This window comes from Lytechinus variegatus, chromosome 16, assembly GCF_018143015.1.
Source record: "Lytechinus variegatus isolate NC3 chromosome 16, Lvar_3.0, whole genome shotgun sequence".
In the NCBI taxonomy this organism is placed as follows: Eukaryota; Metazoa; Echinodermata; class Echinoidea; order Temnopleuroida; family Toxopneustidae; genus Lytechinus; species Lytechinus variegatus.
In genome coordinates, this window is record NC_054755.1 from 24,054,120 (window position 1) to 24,072,865 (window position 18,746).

Genomic DNA, 18,746 nt, shown 5'->3' on the forward strand with positions numbered 1-18,746 from the left:
AAGTTTAAGTTAAACCCGACTTCAGAATACGGCCCACTGAATTAAAACTGGTAAAAAAGGAATAATCATTTTCCGGTGTGTCATGTATGACAATGCTGAAGACATAAAATTAATGACTGGCGAAATTAAGAAATATGAATCGATAAAACTGCAATAAAGTAGTTTTATCTCTTGTTCAATATTTGCTGTTTACAGAATGACTTGGCACACTGTTTGAGGAGTGGAGACTGTAGAAAACTGGTTGAAATCGAACCATTTGGCCTGATCAATATAATGATTCACTAGGTAGGCAGTATCACCGTCCCCATTTGGCTCAGTTCTGTACCAATCTGAAATAAAGATAAAATAACAATAGCAAAATATGAGAACTGGCTACACTATTAGAACATTTACCCTTAAAATAAAAGAAGTTCCTGCGCAGCAGAGTCTCGAGAACACCTGTAATCTTACCAGATTGCGTAATCTTACATGAAATTGGTATTTGATGTATGGAATCTTACAAATTTCCTTGAATAAAACATCCTTTTCCCCTTTTTAAACAGACCCGTTCTGTCAAATTGCAGAAAGGTTCCTGTTTTATGAATTTACAGAATGATCCTATTGTTGCTTTCTGCAAAATCTTCTCTTTTTTCTGTAAAATCACATTTTTTAAAAACAGTGTATGAAGTGCCTAATGAACAGCCCTTTAGGTAAGAAAACACACTCCAAACACAGAGCAGGCCTACTTGAACAGAACCAAGGGGAAAAGAAAAAAAAATTTGTCCTGCAAAAAGGCATGAATGGGGTTGATTAGTGACGAAGGTTACAAAGTGTCAGACTTACTCCTGTAATTTGAAATTGTCCCGTTCGCGTCTGTCTCACATATCCACACCCCCTCTGTCTGCCTGTCATTGCAATTGATCCAAATCCTTCCCGCTCCATCCGCGCCGGGAAATCGTTGAGCCATTTCATCGGCTTCGTCTTGACTCTCTGGAAGAAGCATCGACGGTTGCCGATTGACGGTCTCGCCATAAAACTGCACTGTCAGAGAGCTGCACGCTTGAATAGCCATTCCCCATGTTCTGTTTTGAGACAGGTATACGTAGCACTTGTTTCCGTAGTAAAACCAATCTTTAGGACAGATAGCTGCAAACATGAAAAATTTGGACAGAAAATTGTCATAAATAAACCACCCTGTTCACGTCTATCGACGTCAATAATGTATCTGACTCAGGGGAGTTTGGGAACTGGATTTTAACTTCATGAAATGGGGGGGGGGGGTTGAGAACTGACGCCTGAAAATGCTTACCCTGTAAACGGGGGAAAACGGGTTGCTCAATCTTGGGATTAGCGTAAAGAGAGCGTCCAAAGGGCTTCATATACCCATTCTTTTTCACTCCCTTGGTAGCGTCTTGTGAATTTGTAGTTGTATATATTTCAAATATTATGAAGGGGTTTAAGTTTTCAAACAAAGAGATATTTTCTCTTAATCCAGCGTATTTATTCCGATATTTTATTAATTTTTTTTAGGGAGCAAATCTTTTTCTCAATTGCACACTTACAAAATTCACAGTGCGTTCCAGTGTGTCCTGCGTTACATGTGCACTTATACACCGACGGTGCTGTGGTCGAGCAAGTACCTCCATTTCTACAAGGCTTGAAGAAACAGGCATCAAGGCCTAGAATAGAAAGAGCAAAATAGAATTAAAAAAATAACTTTTTTTGTTTGGCGATGGGTAAATGGCATGCGTGCTCTCATTGGACCTGAAGATCAAATTTTCTCTTGAACTCTTCTTGGATAAACAGGGGCGGATCCAGCCTTCGCCAATAGGGGGGAGGGGCGGAATTTTTTTCAACCACATTTTCCCCGATCGGCCGCTCGAAGATGATTTTTTGTTTGTTTCTTTGAAGGGTGTAGTCCTATAAGTCACTTCTTAGCTTTATTCTATAAATAAACACAAATATATAATATCATAAACCTTATTTATGATGCGAGCACGAAGCGCGAGCAATTTTTTTTCAAATTGTACTATTTTGTTCTAAAATTTGAACATTCTGGGCAAAGTTTTTATCCTGAAAAAGATGTGCCTACGACTGAATGATTACTAAAAACGCGAAGCGCGAGCAGAAATTTTTGATACACGTTTTGAACTGATCGAAAAGATAGGCCCACCTGTTGTAGACTGCTTGCAGTTAGCCAAAAAGACGTTACATATTTCAACAATCAAATAATGCGAGCGCGAAGCGCGAGCTGAAAAAAATTGACATTTCTACATAAAGAATTGAAAATTTTAATAAATTTTTGTAATCGTGAACATGATAGCTATATAACTAAACGATGATACGAGCGCAAAGCGCAAGCGGAAAAATTCTGGATATTGACCTAGAACGGGACACTCTATTCGTATTTTGTAAATCATGAAAAGGATGAGTAAGAGGGGATCTTCCTACATTAATAATGATGTTTGTATACGTTTTGAAGCCGAAATTTTTGATAAACTGTTATGAAAAGGAAATTTCAAGTAGTTTGTTATATAATATATTTTGAAAAATTTATGGAATACATGAACATAGTAGGTACCTGATAAATCAAAATTCACGAGCGCGCAGCGCGAGCAGAAAATGTTATTATTCAGACCATAAAACTGACATTTTTACAGAACACTTTTTAAAAATCAATTTGTAAATCACACAAAATAATAATAGTTCGATTTCCAAGGAAAAATATGTTTTTTATATTGACTTCCAAACTTGATATTAAAGCTCCATGCTGAACAAGATATGTAAATCACCTAACAGGCAATGCGAGCGCGAAGCGCGAGCGAAAATTGTATATAGTGACACGAAAATTTTTTTTCTCCAAGTCCTCTCATCTTATTCACTTGTCTTCCTCCTCTTCTTTTTTTCCTTTCTTTTCCTTCCTTTTTTTTCTTTCTTTCCCTTTTCTTTTTTTTGCTCCGCCAATATGGGGGGGGGGGAGGGGGGCGGGCCCCTCGGGCCCCCCTGGATCCGCCTATGGATGAAGCAATTTTCAGGAAAAATCTCCAAAATCTCTTACTACGCTAACCTGCCTACCCCACCTCCTTGTGCTGTTATCTGTTCTTTCTCTTATTTTTTCTTTCTTTCTTTCTTTCCATTATATTTTGTTGTTAATCTTTTATCATGATCTGAAGGTACAATGAAAATTGCCTGTGGGGCGTCGTGGTCTAGTGGTTACGACTCTCGTCTTTCAATCAGAGTGACGTGGGTTCGAATCCCAGCCATGGTGTGTTTTTCCCTTAGCAAGAAATTTACACACATTGTGCTGCAATGACGGAATCGGGGCGTTTTTATAATTCTATAAATGATATTAACAATTTCAATCAATTTCAGCGGAAATAGGAATTAATATGTAATTGGTTATTCTTAACAAAGGGGAATGATTGATTATAACTAATGAAAACCTTGATTAGACAAAACCTACTTGGTTGACTGGTATTTGGCTGAAATATGGTGGTCCAAGCTTCTGTAGAATTCGATGTGATGTTCGAGGACACTTGTGACGTATAATTCGTTACAATCGCTGTATAGGATGAGAGATTAAACAGAATGAATTTTCAATCGCTTTTCACTCCTGTCTTCTGAATTTATAGTTAACATATATTTCAAATTATGAAGGGATTAAAGTTACCAAACAAGACAAATTCTCTCTTAATCTAGTGAATTTATTCACTCTCTTTTTTCTCAATTGCATACTAATTTGCAGTGCGTTCCAGTGTGTCCTGCGTTACATGTGCACACATACACAGAGGGTGCTGTGCTCGAGCCAGTACCTCCATTTCTACAAGGCTTGCAGAAACAGGCATCAAGGCCTAGAACAGAAAGAGCAACATAGAATAAAATATGACCCTTTTTGGCATGTGCGCTCTCATAGTACCTCAAGATCGAATTTCCTTTTGAACTCTTCTTGGATAATAAAAGTAATTTTCAGGAAAAATCTCCCAAGATCTCTCAACTACGTTAACCTGCCTACCCCACCCCTTGTGCTGTTACCTGTTCTTTCTCTTATTTTAGTTTCTCTTTCTTTCTTTCTTTCTTTCTTTATTTCCACTATATTTTGTTGTTAATCTTTGATCATGATCTGAAGGTACAATGAAAATTACTTGTGTGGGTGTCGTGATCTAGTGGGTAAGACTCTTATCTTTCAATCAGAGTGTCGTGGGTTCGAATCCTAGCCATGGCTTATTTTCCTTCAGCAAGAAATTTACCCACAGGTGAATGGTTATTTGGTAGGATGAATTCTTTGACGTTGTTTCAAAACGTAGATATATGCACATTGTAACAGTGCTGTGTATAGATGGACATTATATATTTTATTATGTCGTGTAAATTTCACCCAATTCAGGTTTGTTGGCTGCCATGTGGTTAATATTAAATACCTTTTCAAGTTCAAAGTGGCGAGAATAAACAATCACAATATCGTGTATACCGTCACAGATAAATTAGATAAAACTGAATGTTGAGAATCGATGTGGAAAATTCCATGAGTTAGATTTCTCCAATACGGCCTTAATCTTACAAATCTTGAAAAGAATATCACATTCAAGCAACGCAGACCCAGAGCTTGATGATAATTGATAAAACCGTTGATATTCTTTTTTTTTACCCAAAATGTTTTCATTTTTTCAGTAATATTTGCAGACGGATTCGGGGCGTTTTTTATAATTCTATAAATGATACTTATTAACAATTTCAATCAATTTCAGCGGAAAAATAGGAATTAACATGTAATTGGGTATCCTTGGACAAAGGGGATTGATTATAACTACTTTGAAACTGTCTGGGATTAATGATAATGAAAACCTTGATTAGACAAAACCTACTTGGTTGACTGATGTTAGGGTTAAATGTGGTGGTCCAAGCTTCTGTAGAATTCGATGTGAGGGTCGAGGACACTTGTGACGTATAATTTGTTACAATCGCTGTATAGGATGAGAGATATCACATTGAATGTATAATTAATTTGAATAACTTATTTTGGTTGTTCAGTCCTTCTTTAAAACACCCGCAAATCGGTCACAAACTAATCAGTTACAGGCCTAAAATCGCACCATGTAATATTTACCCCATTTACTGTAGAAACGCTGTTTAAAATGTTAAGCACCTTGTTTAAGCCCGTCACTCTAACAACTATTTTTTTTATTTTAAACAACTGTTAAACATTTTAAATCAACTTGTTGAAAATTTTAAACTGCTCTTCATGTTGTCTAAAAGTTTAAATAGCAATTAAATTTAAGCCCGTCTTTCTAACATCAATTAGTTTTTAACGATTGTTTAGGCCTATATACTTCCCCCAAAAATCTAAAACTTCAACTTGTTTAAAAGTTCAAACAGATTGCCTAAAAGATAAGCAATATAGTTGCCATAGTGATGGGCTAAAACAATGTGCTTTAAATTTCAAAGCAGCCTTTTTACAGTGTACAAGCTAATGTTCAATCCAAACAATGTAAGGATATATAAGGACATTCGTCTTGAACCTTAATGGGGGGCGGTAACACAAAACTTAGCATTAATTGTAGAACATTCTTTTAACGATTGATTACTTTGAGTACAATGTACAATTAATCATGAAAATCAAGCGTAAGATTAATCACTAACCCTGGACTTACTTGGTAGAGTGGTTTGTGGTTTGGGAGAGGTTGTCTCGGGTTCTGGAGAAGAAGTTGATGTGATGTTTTTGGTGTCAACATTCTGTCTTGTAGTCATGGTAGTCGTCACAGAACGAGGGAGAGTGGCTGCAAGATAGAGAGAGAGATTTCCCCCTCTCAAATATGGTGAATATACACTGTAAAAACTGCAGTGTTAAAACTGACACCAACTGGTGTTAATAGAGGACCACACCCTGAGGTGTTAAAATTACACCCTAGAGATTAAACATAACACCAAAGAGTGTAAATGTAACAACAAAAGGTGTTGTAATAACACCTATAGGTGTAAAACTAACACCACCAATTTAACACCGGTGTAAAATAACTGGTGTGGTCCTCTATGTACACCGGTTAACACCACAGTTTTTGCTGTGTAATATGACTTAGAGTAGGCCCTATACAAACATAAAGAAGTGGCGTGCTCTTATCGCCGTTTATCAACAATTCATTTATTTCACATCTCTAGAACAAATACGATACTGTATTTGGAGGTCAATCCAATGATTCCTTTAGTAAAGTTAAATAACAATGAAAATTACATAAGGTAATATTACTTTACGTATATTTCTATATTCCTTGTATCTATTTTTTGAGGGGTCCACATTATACAAGCTTTGCTTTTCAGTGGACCCCTCCATTCTTCTTATGATATATAATTGCATTGATTCAATTATATTTAATGATATTGATTATATTGATTTAACTTGACATGTATGTTAATTTATATTTGAATTACTTTCAAATATGTATTTTTTTTCTTCCAATATTTAATTTTGTTCATGCTATTGTTTATTTAAATTGAATCAATCTATCTTGTACTTATTTGTATCATTTTGAAGAATGAAAATAAATTTGAATTTGAATTGAAGGTAATGAATGGTATGTGAGGAAGTAGCAAACAGCCAATATGCCTATCTACGCTACTCCCTGATTCATATTCATTACTGAAAATCTTCCAATTAACTACTTTGAATTTCCTTACATAGCATAAGTGCTAAGACCAGGAAAACCTATCAATAACCCATCGAAAACCCATCGATCTCACAACCGGGAGGTCGGGGGTTCAAACCCCAGCCGCGTCAGACCAACAGACGTTAAAAGATGGGAGTTGCTGCTACCCTGTTTGGCGTTCAACAATTAAAGGGATAGAGGATAGAGCCTCGTCGATCTGGCGCTGCACAGCGGCTGCCGGGCCCACGATCAATTGGTCAAAACAAATTTTCGGAGTATTTCATTTCTGGTGTCTATTTCGAACAATAAAATATGGATTTTTTTAAATTGTGCAAGAATGCACAATTTATTGTAATTTTTCTTAGCCCTTTTCGGTAAAACAAAGTGCCACTCCCCTCCAAACTTGTACTTGTATCACCCTCAGTTTGTATTAGTTAATGCATTATTATTGTTGTAAATTTTATTCTGTTTTCTCATATACGTTGATTTTTGTTTTAAAGAACATTTAGGTCTAACATGTATGTGTTTTTCATCCCGTGTAGTGATGCTGTCCAAACCTCCCATATAGATCCGTACACAAGTCCACACTTTTCTGGTAAAGATGACAAGATTCTTGTCAAATCAAAACATTTAATTATCACCTACCAGAATTTTCTGCTGGACTATGGCATTTGAAACCGATCATAGTCTCCTCACACCAGCCGTTTTCACATGGATTACTATGACAATCTGTAAAAAAAATCACGTATGTACGTGTTGGCCTATAGTCTCTAGTTCAATTTCTTAAAGTGATAGATTCAATTCCACAAAAATTCTTTATTTCATTTCCATCCAAAAAAAGTTATATGAATGAGATTAAACTGAATTTATTAAAATTTTAAAAAGCAGTAAACAATAGAGCATACGGAAATGAAAATGAGGGGCAATGCTCGTAAAGTGTGGATCCCCTTGAAAATTAAAAAATGGGTACTAAATATCGTTTAGTTTATATACGAACAAAAGAGGAAAGAGAACGTGGGAAAATCAAGCTATATTTTTTTTCTAATGGAAATCATTTGCATTCTAGTCGTTTTTCAATGAATATTTTTTTTTTTAAATTGAAATTTATTGACATGCAAATATTAATTGGGTTCAATTGAAGAAGTTAATACTTATTGTGGCCACACGCATGAAAAGTATCGGACCTTCGAGTCGAGTGTGACCCCTGAAGACCAATCTAACCCCAGGGACCAACTTCTGACCCTCGGGGGTCCAATTTTACCCCTGAGGACCAATCTGACACCACGGACTAATCTCATCCACGAGGTCCAATGACCCCCCCCCTCCGGATCTATTTGACAACTGGCCCCGTGAACACCCCGGGGAGCAAACTGGCCAAAATATCCCCGGGGGACCACTTACATTGACGAGTGGATCCCATGCGATCCCATGCATGCGCGACCAAAAAACACGTAAAAATGATGTCTTTTTCAAGATAGATTACGTTACGTACGTAACGTGATAAGGGTGTCAAAAACACAAAAATAATGAAAAAAGGTATTTCGCCAGGAAAGTTACGTGCTTAGAGTCAAATTTGCGGGGATGATAAATCTAAATTAAAATGTTAATATGATGTCCTTTTTGACTACCTGTTTGGAGTCCGATTTGCACGAGGTGTGGAAGGTGTGGTCGTATATACTAAACCAAATAAGGTAAAGCCGACGACCGAAGGACCCATGACAATATATTCTTGTACTTGTTTAGGGGTTCATTTCAGGGAATACTTGCCAAGAGTGTCGTTTTGTTTCCAATACTTGTTAAGGGTAGGGTTTCACACGCCAATAAGTGTTAAGGAGTGCATTTTCAAAATATAGAAAATACGTGTTTAGGGTGCTTTTCGAGACCCCATGGTCGCGCATGGTATCCTCTTGTCAATGGAAGTGCCCCCCCCCCCCGGAAAAAATATCTTAATCAATGTCGATCAGCAGAATGGAAAAAAATGTTCAATACTGAAAATGCGTCTTTGACTTACCTGGGATTCGACATATTCGTTTTCCTGACAGTCGCTTCTTGGGTTGGTTCTCGCATCCGTGTCTCTGCGTTAGGTAAGCTGGAATGATCTTCGGGATAGTTGGCCTCATCTCACCATCTTCACCAAGCATTCCTGGACAGATCTCAAACATTGGTATGGTGTAGTTGAGATCGAAGCCATCGCTGCATGGTTCATTCCCTCTGGTTGTCATGGCAATATGTGTCATTTCTACAAATGTGGTAAGTTATTTAACAGTGGAAATGACACATTTAGTATGTTTCCATTAATGTATATATAGACATACACTGACAAAAACCCGTGACTTTACAGAAAAAAACCCAGAAGATTTGCACAAACCAATAGCACAATCATTCTGTAAATTCATAAAACAGGATTTTTTTTTCTGCAATCTAACAGACAGGGGTCCGTTACAGAAAGAGTTTCGTTTAAACGCAAGTCAAAAAATCAATCGCAAGTCTCTAATGCGCGTTGTTGATTGGTTGAAAATCAAGTTGCGCATGATTTTTTAGAGTTGCGATTTTTTTAAAAGGGGGAAAAGGGTGTTTTATTCAAGGAAATTTGTATGATTCCATAAACCATGTACACCAAAATAATAGAAATTTCCTGTAGGATTACACAATCTGGTAAGATTACAGGTGTTCTCGAGACTCTGTTGCAGGAACTTCTTTTATTTTAAGGATAACAATGTACAATGGTACTTACCAGTGTTCATTCTATTTCATCATTCATTGGAGTTTTCTACTTTAACGGCTATTTTCAAGAGGCCCTCATAAACTTTTAGATATAGTGATCCATAAAGCAGATATAAATACATTATTTCTCTAAAATTGTCAATAGCATATTAACATAATTATATGGTTTCGCCTGTCCCCATGTGGCGTTAGAAAACTCACCTGCTATAAGTAAAACAGTCAAGATAAACCTTGCCAATGGAATAGTATTCTTCATGGCTAAATACAATTACTTGATCAGTTTTAACAAAATGTTGCGACTTTGTACTCGACTGGTTTGCGGAACAGAATGACAAATCCTCTGTATCGTTTATCGGACAATTTTCTGAGAACAAGTAGAAGTTGTGCAATGTCTTCTGCCAAGAAGACACGGTCACTAACGGACCAGATACATCCACAACAACTCTCACTAATTAAGACCCCTCCCGGGACCCCTCTCTCACACTCTGGCGAATATTGAAGAGATGGAAAGCTGTAAAATCGTCACTGCCCTGATTATCCTTGGTAAGATGAAGAACATTGATCATTTCTAATGAAAGGTTGATTATTCAACGACAATGATTTCTCTTCGTATACAAAGCAGTTCACGTCCCACAGACCGCTGTTAAAATGCGCAGTACGGTGAAGAAAATACAACTATTTTAATTATATTCATTATATCATTCTTAAAAGATAAGGTCTACGAACAACAGATAGAGAGAGAATGGGAAAAATGACAAGAGAAAATGATGATTACTTATTACTTAAGGATAACGCGTTCATGAAAGCGTAAAGCATTAATATATTGTTTTGAATCAAGTCCCGTTGTAAGAAATACTCGCACGACCAGGGGCGAATTCAAGGGGGGGGGGGGCACAGCCGGCCCGTGCCCCTTTTGGGAGCCATAATAAAAATTGGTAATGTAAATATACTGTTTTTTTACTAACCCCCCTCCCCCACTTTGAAAGTGAGTACTTTTTTGCTTGTCAAATTTTCATCGGGAAAATGTGCGCCCCACCCCCTGGAAAATCCTGGATCCACCCCTGCGTACGACCAATCAGGAAACTAAACCTATCGTATCCAATATCATCATAAAAAATGGAGATGATTTACTAATTGGATTTGCCTTCGGAAACTCAAACCAAACTCTTTTGTAATCCGTCATACTGACTTTCCTGTATATTTCTCGTTATCTTTTATTGGCCCTGTTGTCAATAAATTTATCCCGTGTTTTTTTTATATCTATCTATTGTTCTACTCTCTCCCTTCTCGTTGTTACTATTCTCTTGACATTACACTTCCCACATATCCGCCCTTCTATCTATCTATCTATCTATCTATCTATTTAGCTATCTATCTATCTATCTACACTGTTTAATTTATCCTTAAAATAAAAGAAGTTCCTGCAGCAGAGTCTCGAGAACACCTGTAATCTTACCAGATTGCGTAATCTTACAGGAAATTGGTATTTGGTGTATGGCATCTTACAAATTTCCTTGAATAAAACAGTCTTTTCACCTTTTTGAACAGACCTGTTCTGTTAAATTGCAGAAAAAAAATCATGTTTTATGAATTTACAGAATGATTCTGTAATTGCTTTCTGCAAAATCTTCTTTTATTTCTCTGTAAAATCACGGGTTTTTTTAACAATGTATCTATCTATCTATCTATTTATCTATTTACCTATCTATCTTTCTTTCTTTCTTTCTTTCTTTTTCTTTTTTCATTTTTTGTTCTCTCCTTGCTTTTCGTTTCTTTTTTTCTTTCTTTCTCTTCTTTTCTTTTCTTTCTTTATTTCTTTCTTTCTTCCTTTCTTTCTTATATCTTCCACCTTTATTTGTTTCTGCATTATATATATATATATATTGGTTTAAAATCATTTGATACTTTGCTTTAGGATCGAGTCCAACTGGACACCAAGTTTATTTCAGTCATCAAATATTCGTTTTACAATTCATAAAGAATTGCCGCGACTGACCTCAAGATCTGTCACGATCACTTCGATAACTCCTTAGACCGAGCTGTCAATTCTGGCAGTGGGAACAAGCTATAAGACCTCGTTCCCACTGTCATGAAATCCGTAAAAAAAAAGAAACCACTATTGGCTTGTCATAGCTACTTGCAAAAAAAATGAACCTTTCAAAATTTTCTACGATCAATATGATTTTCACAACTGTTTTGCATGATCTTGTACGATTGTTCCATGATTAAGATCACGGTTTCAATCGTGATACGAATCATTACAGTGGGAATTAGGTGTTTGAATTTTTTAAGATTATTACAATTGCCACGACTGTTCTTATACGATCTGTCTGATACGATGTGATACGATCACTACCATCATTCCACGACGAAGATGGTTTCAGTAGTGACGTAATTCGTGACAGTGGATACCAAGTGTAACATCTCATTTCGATTTCCACTGTATTATATTCTTTTTCATACAAACGCAAAGAATTAAAAAAAAGATTGGATGCATTAGACAAACAGGAAAATATTACGTGTACAATTCACTTCGAAACATATTTTTATTACAATAATAATTGGTCTATTACGTAACATACTGAATTAGAATTAATAAGATTCATATCTACAGGCTATCATTTTTATTGTCATTTGGCAGCATTGCAGGGTTACTCATCATTTTCAAAAAAATTAGTGTAAATTTTAAAATACTTAGTGTAAATTCTTGCCAAACTATTTAATTTTATGATCTTTTCGTATAACAACATACATCTTGTCACTTTTGTTATTCTGTTTGATTTACCGTATATGTTATGCTTCTTTCATATGTGTTTATTTTTTTTTTACTTTTGCCCCATGGAAGAACAGTATAGTCATGTCGACTAAACTAAGTATTTGAATAGAATCAATGTATCTTGTACTTATTTGTATTATTTTGAAGAATGGAAAAATAAATTGAATTGAATTGAAACTGAAAATGGGCTATCCATCCGTTTTGCATTTTTTTGTTTTTTTATACGGAAAATAAATACTATACAATGCCGACTGTGATCATTTTGAAACATAAGAGAAGATTCATACACAATTATGATAACGGAAAGATGATTCAAGAACATAGAAAATGTATTGTCAAACGCCCTTCATGACAATGCACAACCAAGAAGTCTTTGTCGAACATTGGTGAATCAAAACAGCGGTTTCATCCAGGGCTGGGGCAAGCGACCTATTTGTTTTATTTTTTTTTGTCGTCAGCTCCGAAACTTGGGACGAAACTGCTATTACGGTTCACCAATTTTCGACAAAGACCTCCCAGCTGTGTTTTTGAATCCGTCGTGCTTCGCGGTGTCAAAACCTATACTATTATCCTCTCCTTCGCTGACGTTATTTTCGAAATTATACACATTAAATTATCAGCCTCATCCATTCCAAACCCGCGGGGCGTTTCATCAATATTTTCATCCGACAATTAAGTTGTCAGATCTGACATCTTTCCATGATTTTGTTTGGCTGAGAGGCAGTGTTCCTATATGGTAACTGTCGGATAAATCGTCTGACAAGTCCTTTCATGAAACGCCCCCAGATGTCTACTTGCTTTAAGGAGTGAGGGGCAATTGGTCTCTCACTGACTCTGTGTTATCCACATAGTCTTAAAATATACGTCTTCATCATTCTACTAATACTATAGAGAATAAATTGACCCAAAATTGTATTTTTGTAAAGAAACTAAAATGTTTTGAGAGGAAAAGTACATGTTTTGCTACTTGGTAACATATATTGCGGTATAAATGTATTGGGTAGTTAATTAGCATGTTATCATTCAAGTGGGTCTATATTACGAGACCACACTGCATTATGGCTCAGGAAACTGGCCAGGTATGAATAGTTGAGGACTATTGGTTCGTATCTGCTTTAGATTGTATATGAAAATGTACGAAACAAATTGTTTATGTTGGAATGGAAATAAACGAGATGAAAGGAATGAAATGAAATTGAATGTAATGTCTCTTTTGCCAAAAATAAGAGCAAATTAATCTTATTGTTTCCTGGGTGTGATGTATGGTTTTGGTTGTTTCCTCATCATATCCATCCATAATTGTGATGGTGATCAGCAGGTCCTCGCTGATGCAGTGAATAATTACTGAATTTACGCACGAGTGTATTGAAATGATATCCACCGCGCAATCATTGATCCATTGCTTCAGCTACGATTAGTTTAATTAGCATCCATCCCGTTACCATGGCTACATAGTAAGCCAGCTTTTTGGATAGAATAGGTCTCTCTCCAGGGGCTTGACAGGTGTGTTTGCTTCCTCTCTTAATCCATTTAATCTTAATCTGATCCCCTCTGCCGCCCTCTGAATGGTGGCAAGATCCTCCTGCACGCTGATCAGCTGGTAAATAAAACAAACGAACTAATAAATGATATTATTGTATATTCATTTATTTATTCATCGATTTATTTCTTATTTATTTATTTGTCTATTTTGTTTATTCATTCATTTATTGTTCATGTACCTTATTTATTCATTTATTTATTAATTAAAACTCTTTATAGAGGACTATATAATTATTGAGATTATTTGTCTTAAAGCATGGCCCTGTTAACATAAAAATAAACATAAACATTTTGTTGTTCAATCAAGGGTCCCTACTGTCGAATCGGTAAAAAGTGGAACCATTGTATATAATTTAAACAATAAAAACCAAATATCATAAACTCTCTCATTCGCATTTCACTGAGTTGTACATAACTGTTTAGAGAAAAATAAAGAAACTTTAAATTGTAATAACTTTCTTATTTTACATCGGATTTAGATGAAATTTTAGCGTTATGCTTCTTTTTTCTCTCTATAGATTCAAACCAACATAAAAAAATAAACAAGTAGCAAGTTGAAAAAAAATTATATATTAAGTTAGTGCTTTCCAAAAAGAAAGAACAGAAAATGTATTCTATAGTGTTAAGCAATATCAGTAGTCAATTTATTTACATGTTTTTGTAAAGAGAGGATATTTCACATGTATTTTATGTTATGTATGTCAAGAATTGAAGTTATTATCAAATCAAAAAACTCATTACAAAAAATGGGAATGAAAGTATCACTACAGAACAAGGCTTCTTATTCAACATCAATTCAATCTCTCTTGAATTATAGGTACGTTTTTGATACTTGTAGAGTACACATATAACAAACGAAAGTTGTAAGGTTGATTTTTTTATTGTAACGGTACAAGAGTTTGGAGGGTCCTTTTCAGGACCAATATATGAACAAGAAAGCTACATGGTGTAGTACTGTCAAACCGACTGCACTTGATTTTTATTTCTTTGGCGCTCTGAACAGAAAACTTTTTTTTTTCATATGTGCTTTGAGCTTACCCTATATAGTCGAACGTTCATGAAGTTTGAATTATCTTCAATTTGGTCCTGTAAATCTTCAAATTCGCCCTGTATTCTTTCAAATCTTGCCATTCTTTCTGTTGATCTCTTCTCCAGTTCTTTTAGCGAGCGCTGAGTCAGGTCAGTAAACTTCATGATGGCTTATAAGACATGTAAGACAAGGTATTGTATTGGGTGGAACCTGAATAAGAAAAAAAAGAGTGGTATATGAATTATATAACGTACTATAATGTATATATTTTTCATTCATCAATGAATGGTGGCGAGGACGATAATGATAACGATAAAATAATAATTAAATAATGGTAGCAGTAATGGTAATATTACTACTCCTACTCCTACTACTACTACTACTACTACTACTACTACTACTACTACTACTACTACTACTACTACTACTACTACTACTACTACTACTACTACTATTACTACTACTATTACTACTACTACTACTACTACTACTTCTACTACTTCTACTAGTACTATACTACTTCTAATACTACTACTACTACTACTACTACTTCTACTACTACTACTACTACTACTACTACTACTACTACTACTACTACTACTACTACTACTACTACTACTACTACTACTACTACTACTACTACTACTACTACTACTACTGCTGCTACTACTACTATTACTACTACTACTACTACTACTACTACTACTACTACTACTACTACTACTACTACTACTACTACTACTACTTCTACTACTACTACTACTACCGTCCTGCTAACACTACTACTATTATATTCTACTAGTACTATACTATTTCTAATACTACTACTACTACTACTTCTTCTGCTACTACTACTACTACTACTACTACTACTACTACTACTACTACTACTACTACTACTACTACTACTACTACTACTACTACTACTACTGCTACTACTACTATTACTACTACTACTACTACCGCTACTACTACTACTACTACTACTACTACTACTACTACTACTACTACTACTACTACTACTACTACTACTACTTCTTATACTACTAATACTACTATACTACTACTTCTACTACCACTGCTAACACTACTACTATTATATTACTACTAGTAGTACTACTACTACTACTACTAAAACCACCACCACCACCGCCACTACTATACTGCTACTTTAATGATAATTATAAAAAAATATATACATTTTTTTTATTTTTAGCATTATCATTATCATCATGATCATCATTAATGTTATTATCAATAATATCATTATTAATATTATTATCGATATAATGTTGTGGGTGAAAAGTAAAATGAGTAACTGTGACTCACGGGTCCCCCTTCCCGATAAAACTGATTGAATGTTGTTATGGTGATAATCTCATTGCATTTCATTTCAATTATCATAATTATAACATGTTTTGATAATACTGATGATTAAATAATAACGATTGTGATAATCACTATGATAACAATTAAACAATTCTGTATAATTGCTGTTTCCTTTATCATTTCGTTTATTGAAGTAAGACTTGTTTACGTGCCCCTAATTATAGACAATAACAACAACAACAACGAATAGAAACCGTGAAAACCCCGCTTCAGACACGAGTAACTTATATCAATAACCCATGCGAATAAAGCTAGTTATGATTAAAAATTATTTTGTCTTACCTTTTGAAGAAATCGGTTGCAAGCATTTATGTTTATCCGATGAACAATTTAGGCTCTTTCTTGCTAAAGTAGATTTTTATGTTTTTTATTTAATGGACAATCTACTCTCTTAATTCCAAAGACTTATTTTTAAGTCCAAAAGGCTTATATTTTAAGTCCAAGAGAGACTGGTTAAAATGACAAAACCCTTGGATTTAAAAACAAAACTATCCTTAGACTTAAAATTTTAAGTCTGTAGAAGTTTTAAATTTTAAGTCGTTTGGACTTGAAATTTAAGTCTTTCTGGATTCATTTTTAAGTACCATCAGGATTTACTGCAGTTTAAGTCTTTCTATGGGTTTAAATATGAATGGTAATTCCCAACATAAAAACAAATCATGTAAGGGTTGTTTTCAAGTCCTTCTTAGAATTAAAAATATTGAACTTCAAATGAAACACGATACAAATACTTCAAATTCATAAACATTTATTTCTCCATGAAATAGTCAATTATAAGATAATCTAGAATTTCAATTCTACAATAAACTAACATATGCAAATTCAAACCAGTTCATAACCTTTTTACAATATCAATATGTTATATACTGCCTTTCCACGACAAAAGTACTGACCATAAAATAGTTTACAAGTTATAAAGCAAAAACTATATTTTGTACGATTCATTTTATTTTGTTGTGAATTCATAGCTCAAATTGGTATACCGTATAAACAGATAAACTGATGATGCATAATAAAAAACTACAAAGTATTTCGGTATGTGGAAATTTATGCCAAGTAAAATGGTAAAATTGGTCAAAAATTATGGTCAACACTTCCTTTTGCCGTGGTAATTCAGTAATTGCCCTATCTTTTGTGTGTACAAAATGCAAGTAAGCAACAACAGCAATCCAATCAGTGAATGTACATCATTTTGATTTATATCATTTACTAACCTCTAATAATCAGGCCTACTAATTCAAGATTTCTTGAAGATTACTCCTAAAACATGTTACAGTAAAAGGGGTGTTCAATAAGTTTGTGGCAGATGTGTGCAGATCCTCTAATTCATTTATAGTTAGTGCCATTTCTCGTTTTTTTAGGTACAGCTAATTTAAAAATATATAGTTAGTCATCGGTTTTGACCCTTTTTACCATGAGATTTGGGACAAAATTCCAAAATCTGGCACTGTGCGGTCATCCATTGCCCTGGTCTCAAGGGCTTAACACCAACAGAAATCAACAAGAACATGGAGACCATATTTGGAGATACTGCCCCTTCCTACAGAATGGTTAAGAAGTGGCCTGGTGAATTCAAACATGGCAGGGAGAGCTCGGAATACGACCCCCGTCCAGGAAGGCCAGTAAGAGTCGCCGCACTGGGCACAATTTACAACGTTCTCAGAAACCGCTAACTGGCCATGTTAAATTACCTGTACCTAAAAAACAAAAAATCGAAATAACCTAAAACTATTGGTGTATTCATGGATTGAGTAGATCTGCACACTTGCCAAATTACAATTTTGCAGTTCATCAGCTTCTATCTTAACCTTATATAGCATGGGCTATTTTGAAACTGCATAGCCCAGGGTGGGGGGGGGCTTATTTGCCCCCCCCCCAGATCTTGGCCATCGATCGCGACGAAAATAGGCATGCACGTTTTCCACAACCTAATCTAAAAAATTGTATAATTACATAATTATTCAATTTTTTTTTCAATTCTGCTAATTTATGCATGAAATTAGAATTCAACTGTACATCTGTTTATACAGGTCCAAAACTGCTAAATTATGTCTAAACACTCGTTTCAGGATTCTCATCAAATGTACATCCCAAAAATTGTGGTATCAATTTTTTTTGTTCCTATGTATTTTATTGTGTTTTAAATTTCTTATTTCTTTTTCCACATGAAATTAATGATACAATTATGAATTTTGGCTAGAAACAGAATTTGCATTGGATTTGTACATGAAATCATGTTTTTGAGCAATTTTGGGTCCGACATGCTTATAAAATGTTGCGCAATTTCGGAACCACATACCCGTTGAAATTAAAGTTATCAAACGTCACGGCGCGAACTTTTCATATTCCGGATATAACGCAAAAATATGTTGAGGGGCTAAAAAGTTAAAAGATGCAATGAAAACAGCAGTGTGGACTGTATAGAGGCACATTATAATGTTACATCCATTTTCTAAATCAAAATGAGATAAAGTTTACCTAACCTAATCCATGTTAAAATTTGTCCCTGACACTGGCGGAAATGTTAACTTGGATCAACTGCATATTTGTACGGATTACAACAATTTTATTGAGGGAGTGTTCATGAATACTTTGGTAGGGCTGGGTTGAAAATTTTTTTACATGTAAAAACTTTCTTGACCCTCCTATACTGAACCAAAATTTAATC

The 18,746-nt window shown here is 35.0% G+C and overlaps 1 protein-coding gene and 1 long non-coding RNA gene across 2 annotated transcripts; both read right to left on the bottom strand.

The window, feature by feature from the left end:
- Positions 1–15: 15 nt before the first annotated feature.
- LOC121430294 (brevican core protein-like) lies at positions 16–8,854 on the bottom strand. Its single transcript, XM_041627572.1, has 7 exons — positions 8,629–8,854; positions 5,628–5,753; positions 4,842–4,940; positions 3,443–3,541; positions 1,542–1,658; positions 823–1,125; positions 16–329 (listed from the first exon to the last, which is right to left on the bottom strand). The coding sequence occupies exons 1-7, from the start codon at positions 8,852–8,854 to the stop codon at positions 190–192; spliced, it is 1,110 nt and encodes a 369-aa protein (XP_041483506.1). The 3' UTR covers positions 16–189.
- A 4,238-nt stretch (positions 8,855–13,092) lies between these two features.
- LOC121430397 lies at positions 13,093–16,450 on the bottom strand. The gene is made up of 3 exons (XR_005972027.1): positions 16,361–16,450; positions 14,698–14,899; positions 13,093–13,714 (listed from the first exon to the last, which is right to left on the bottom strand). It is a non-coding gene; the product is annotated as an uncharacterized LOC121430397 (long non-coding RNA).
- Positions 16,451–18,746: the final 2,296 nt, after the last annotated feature.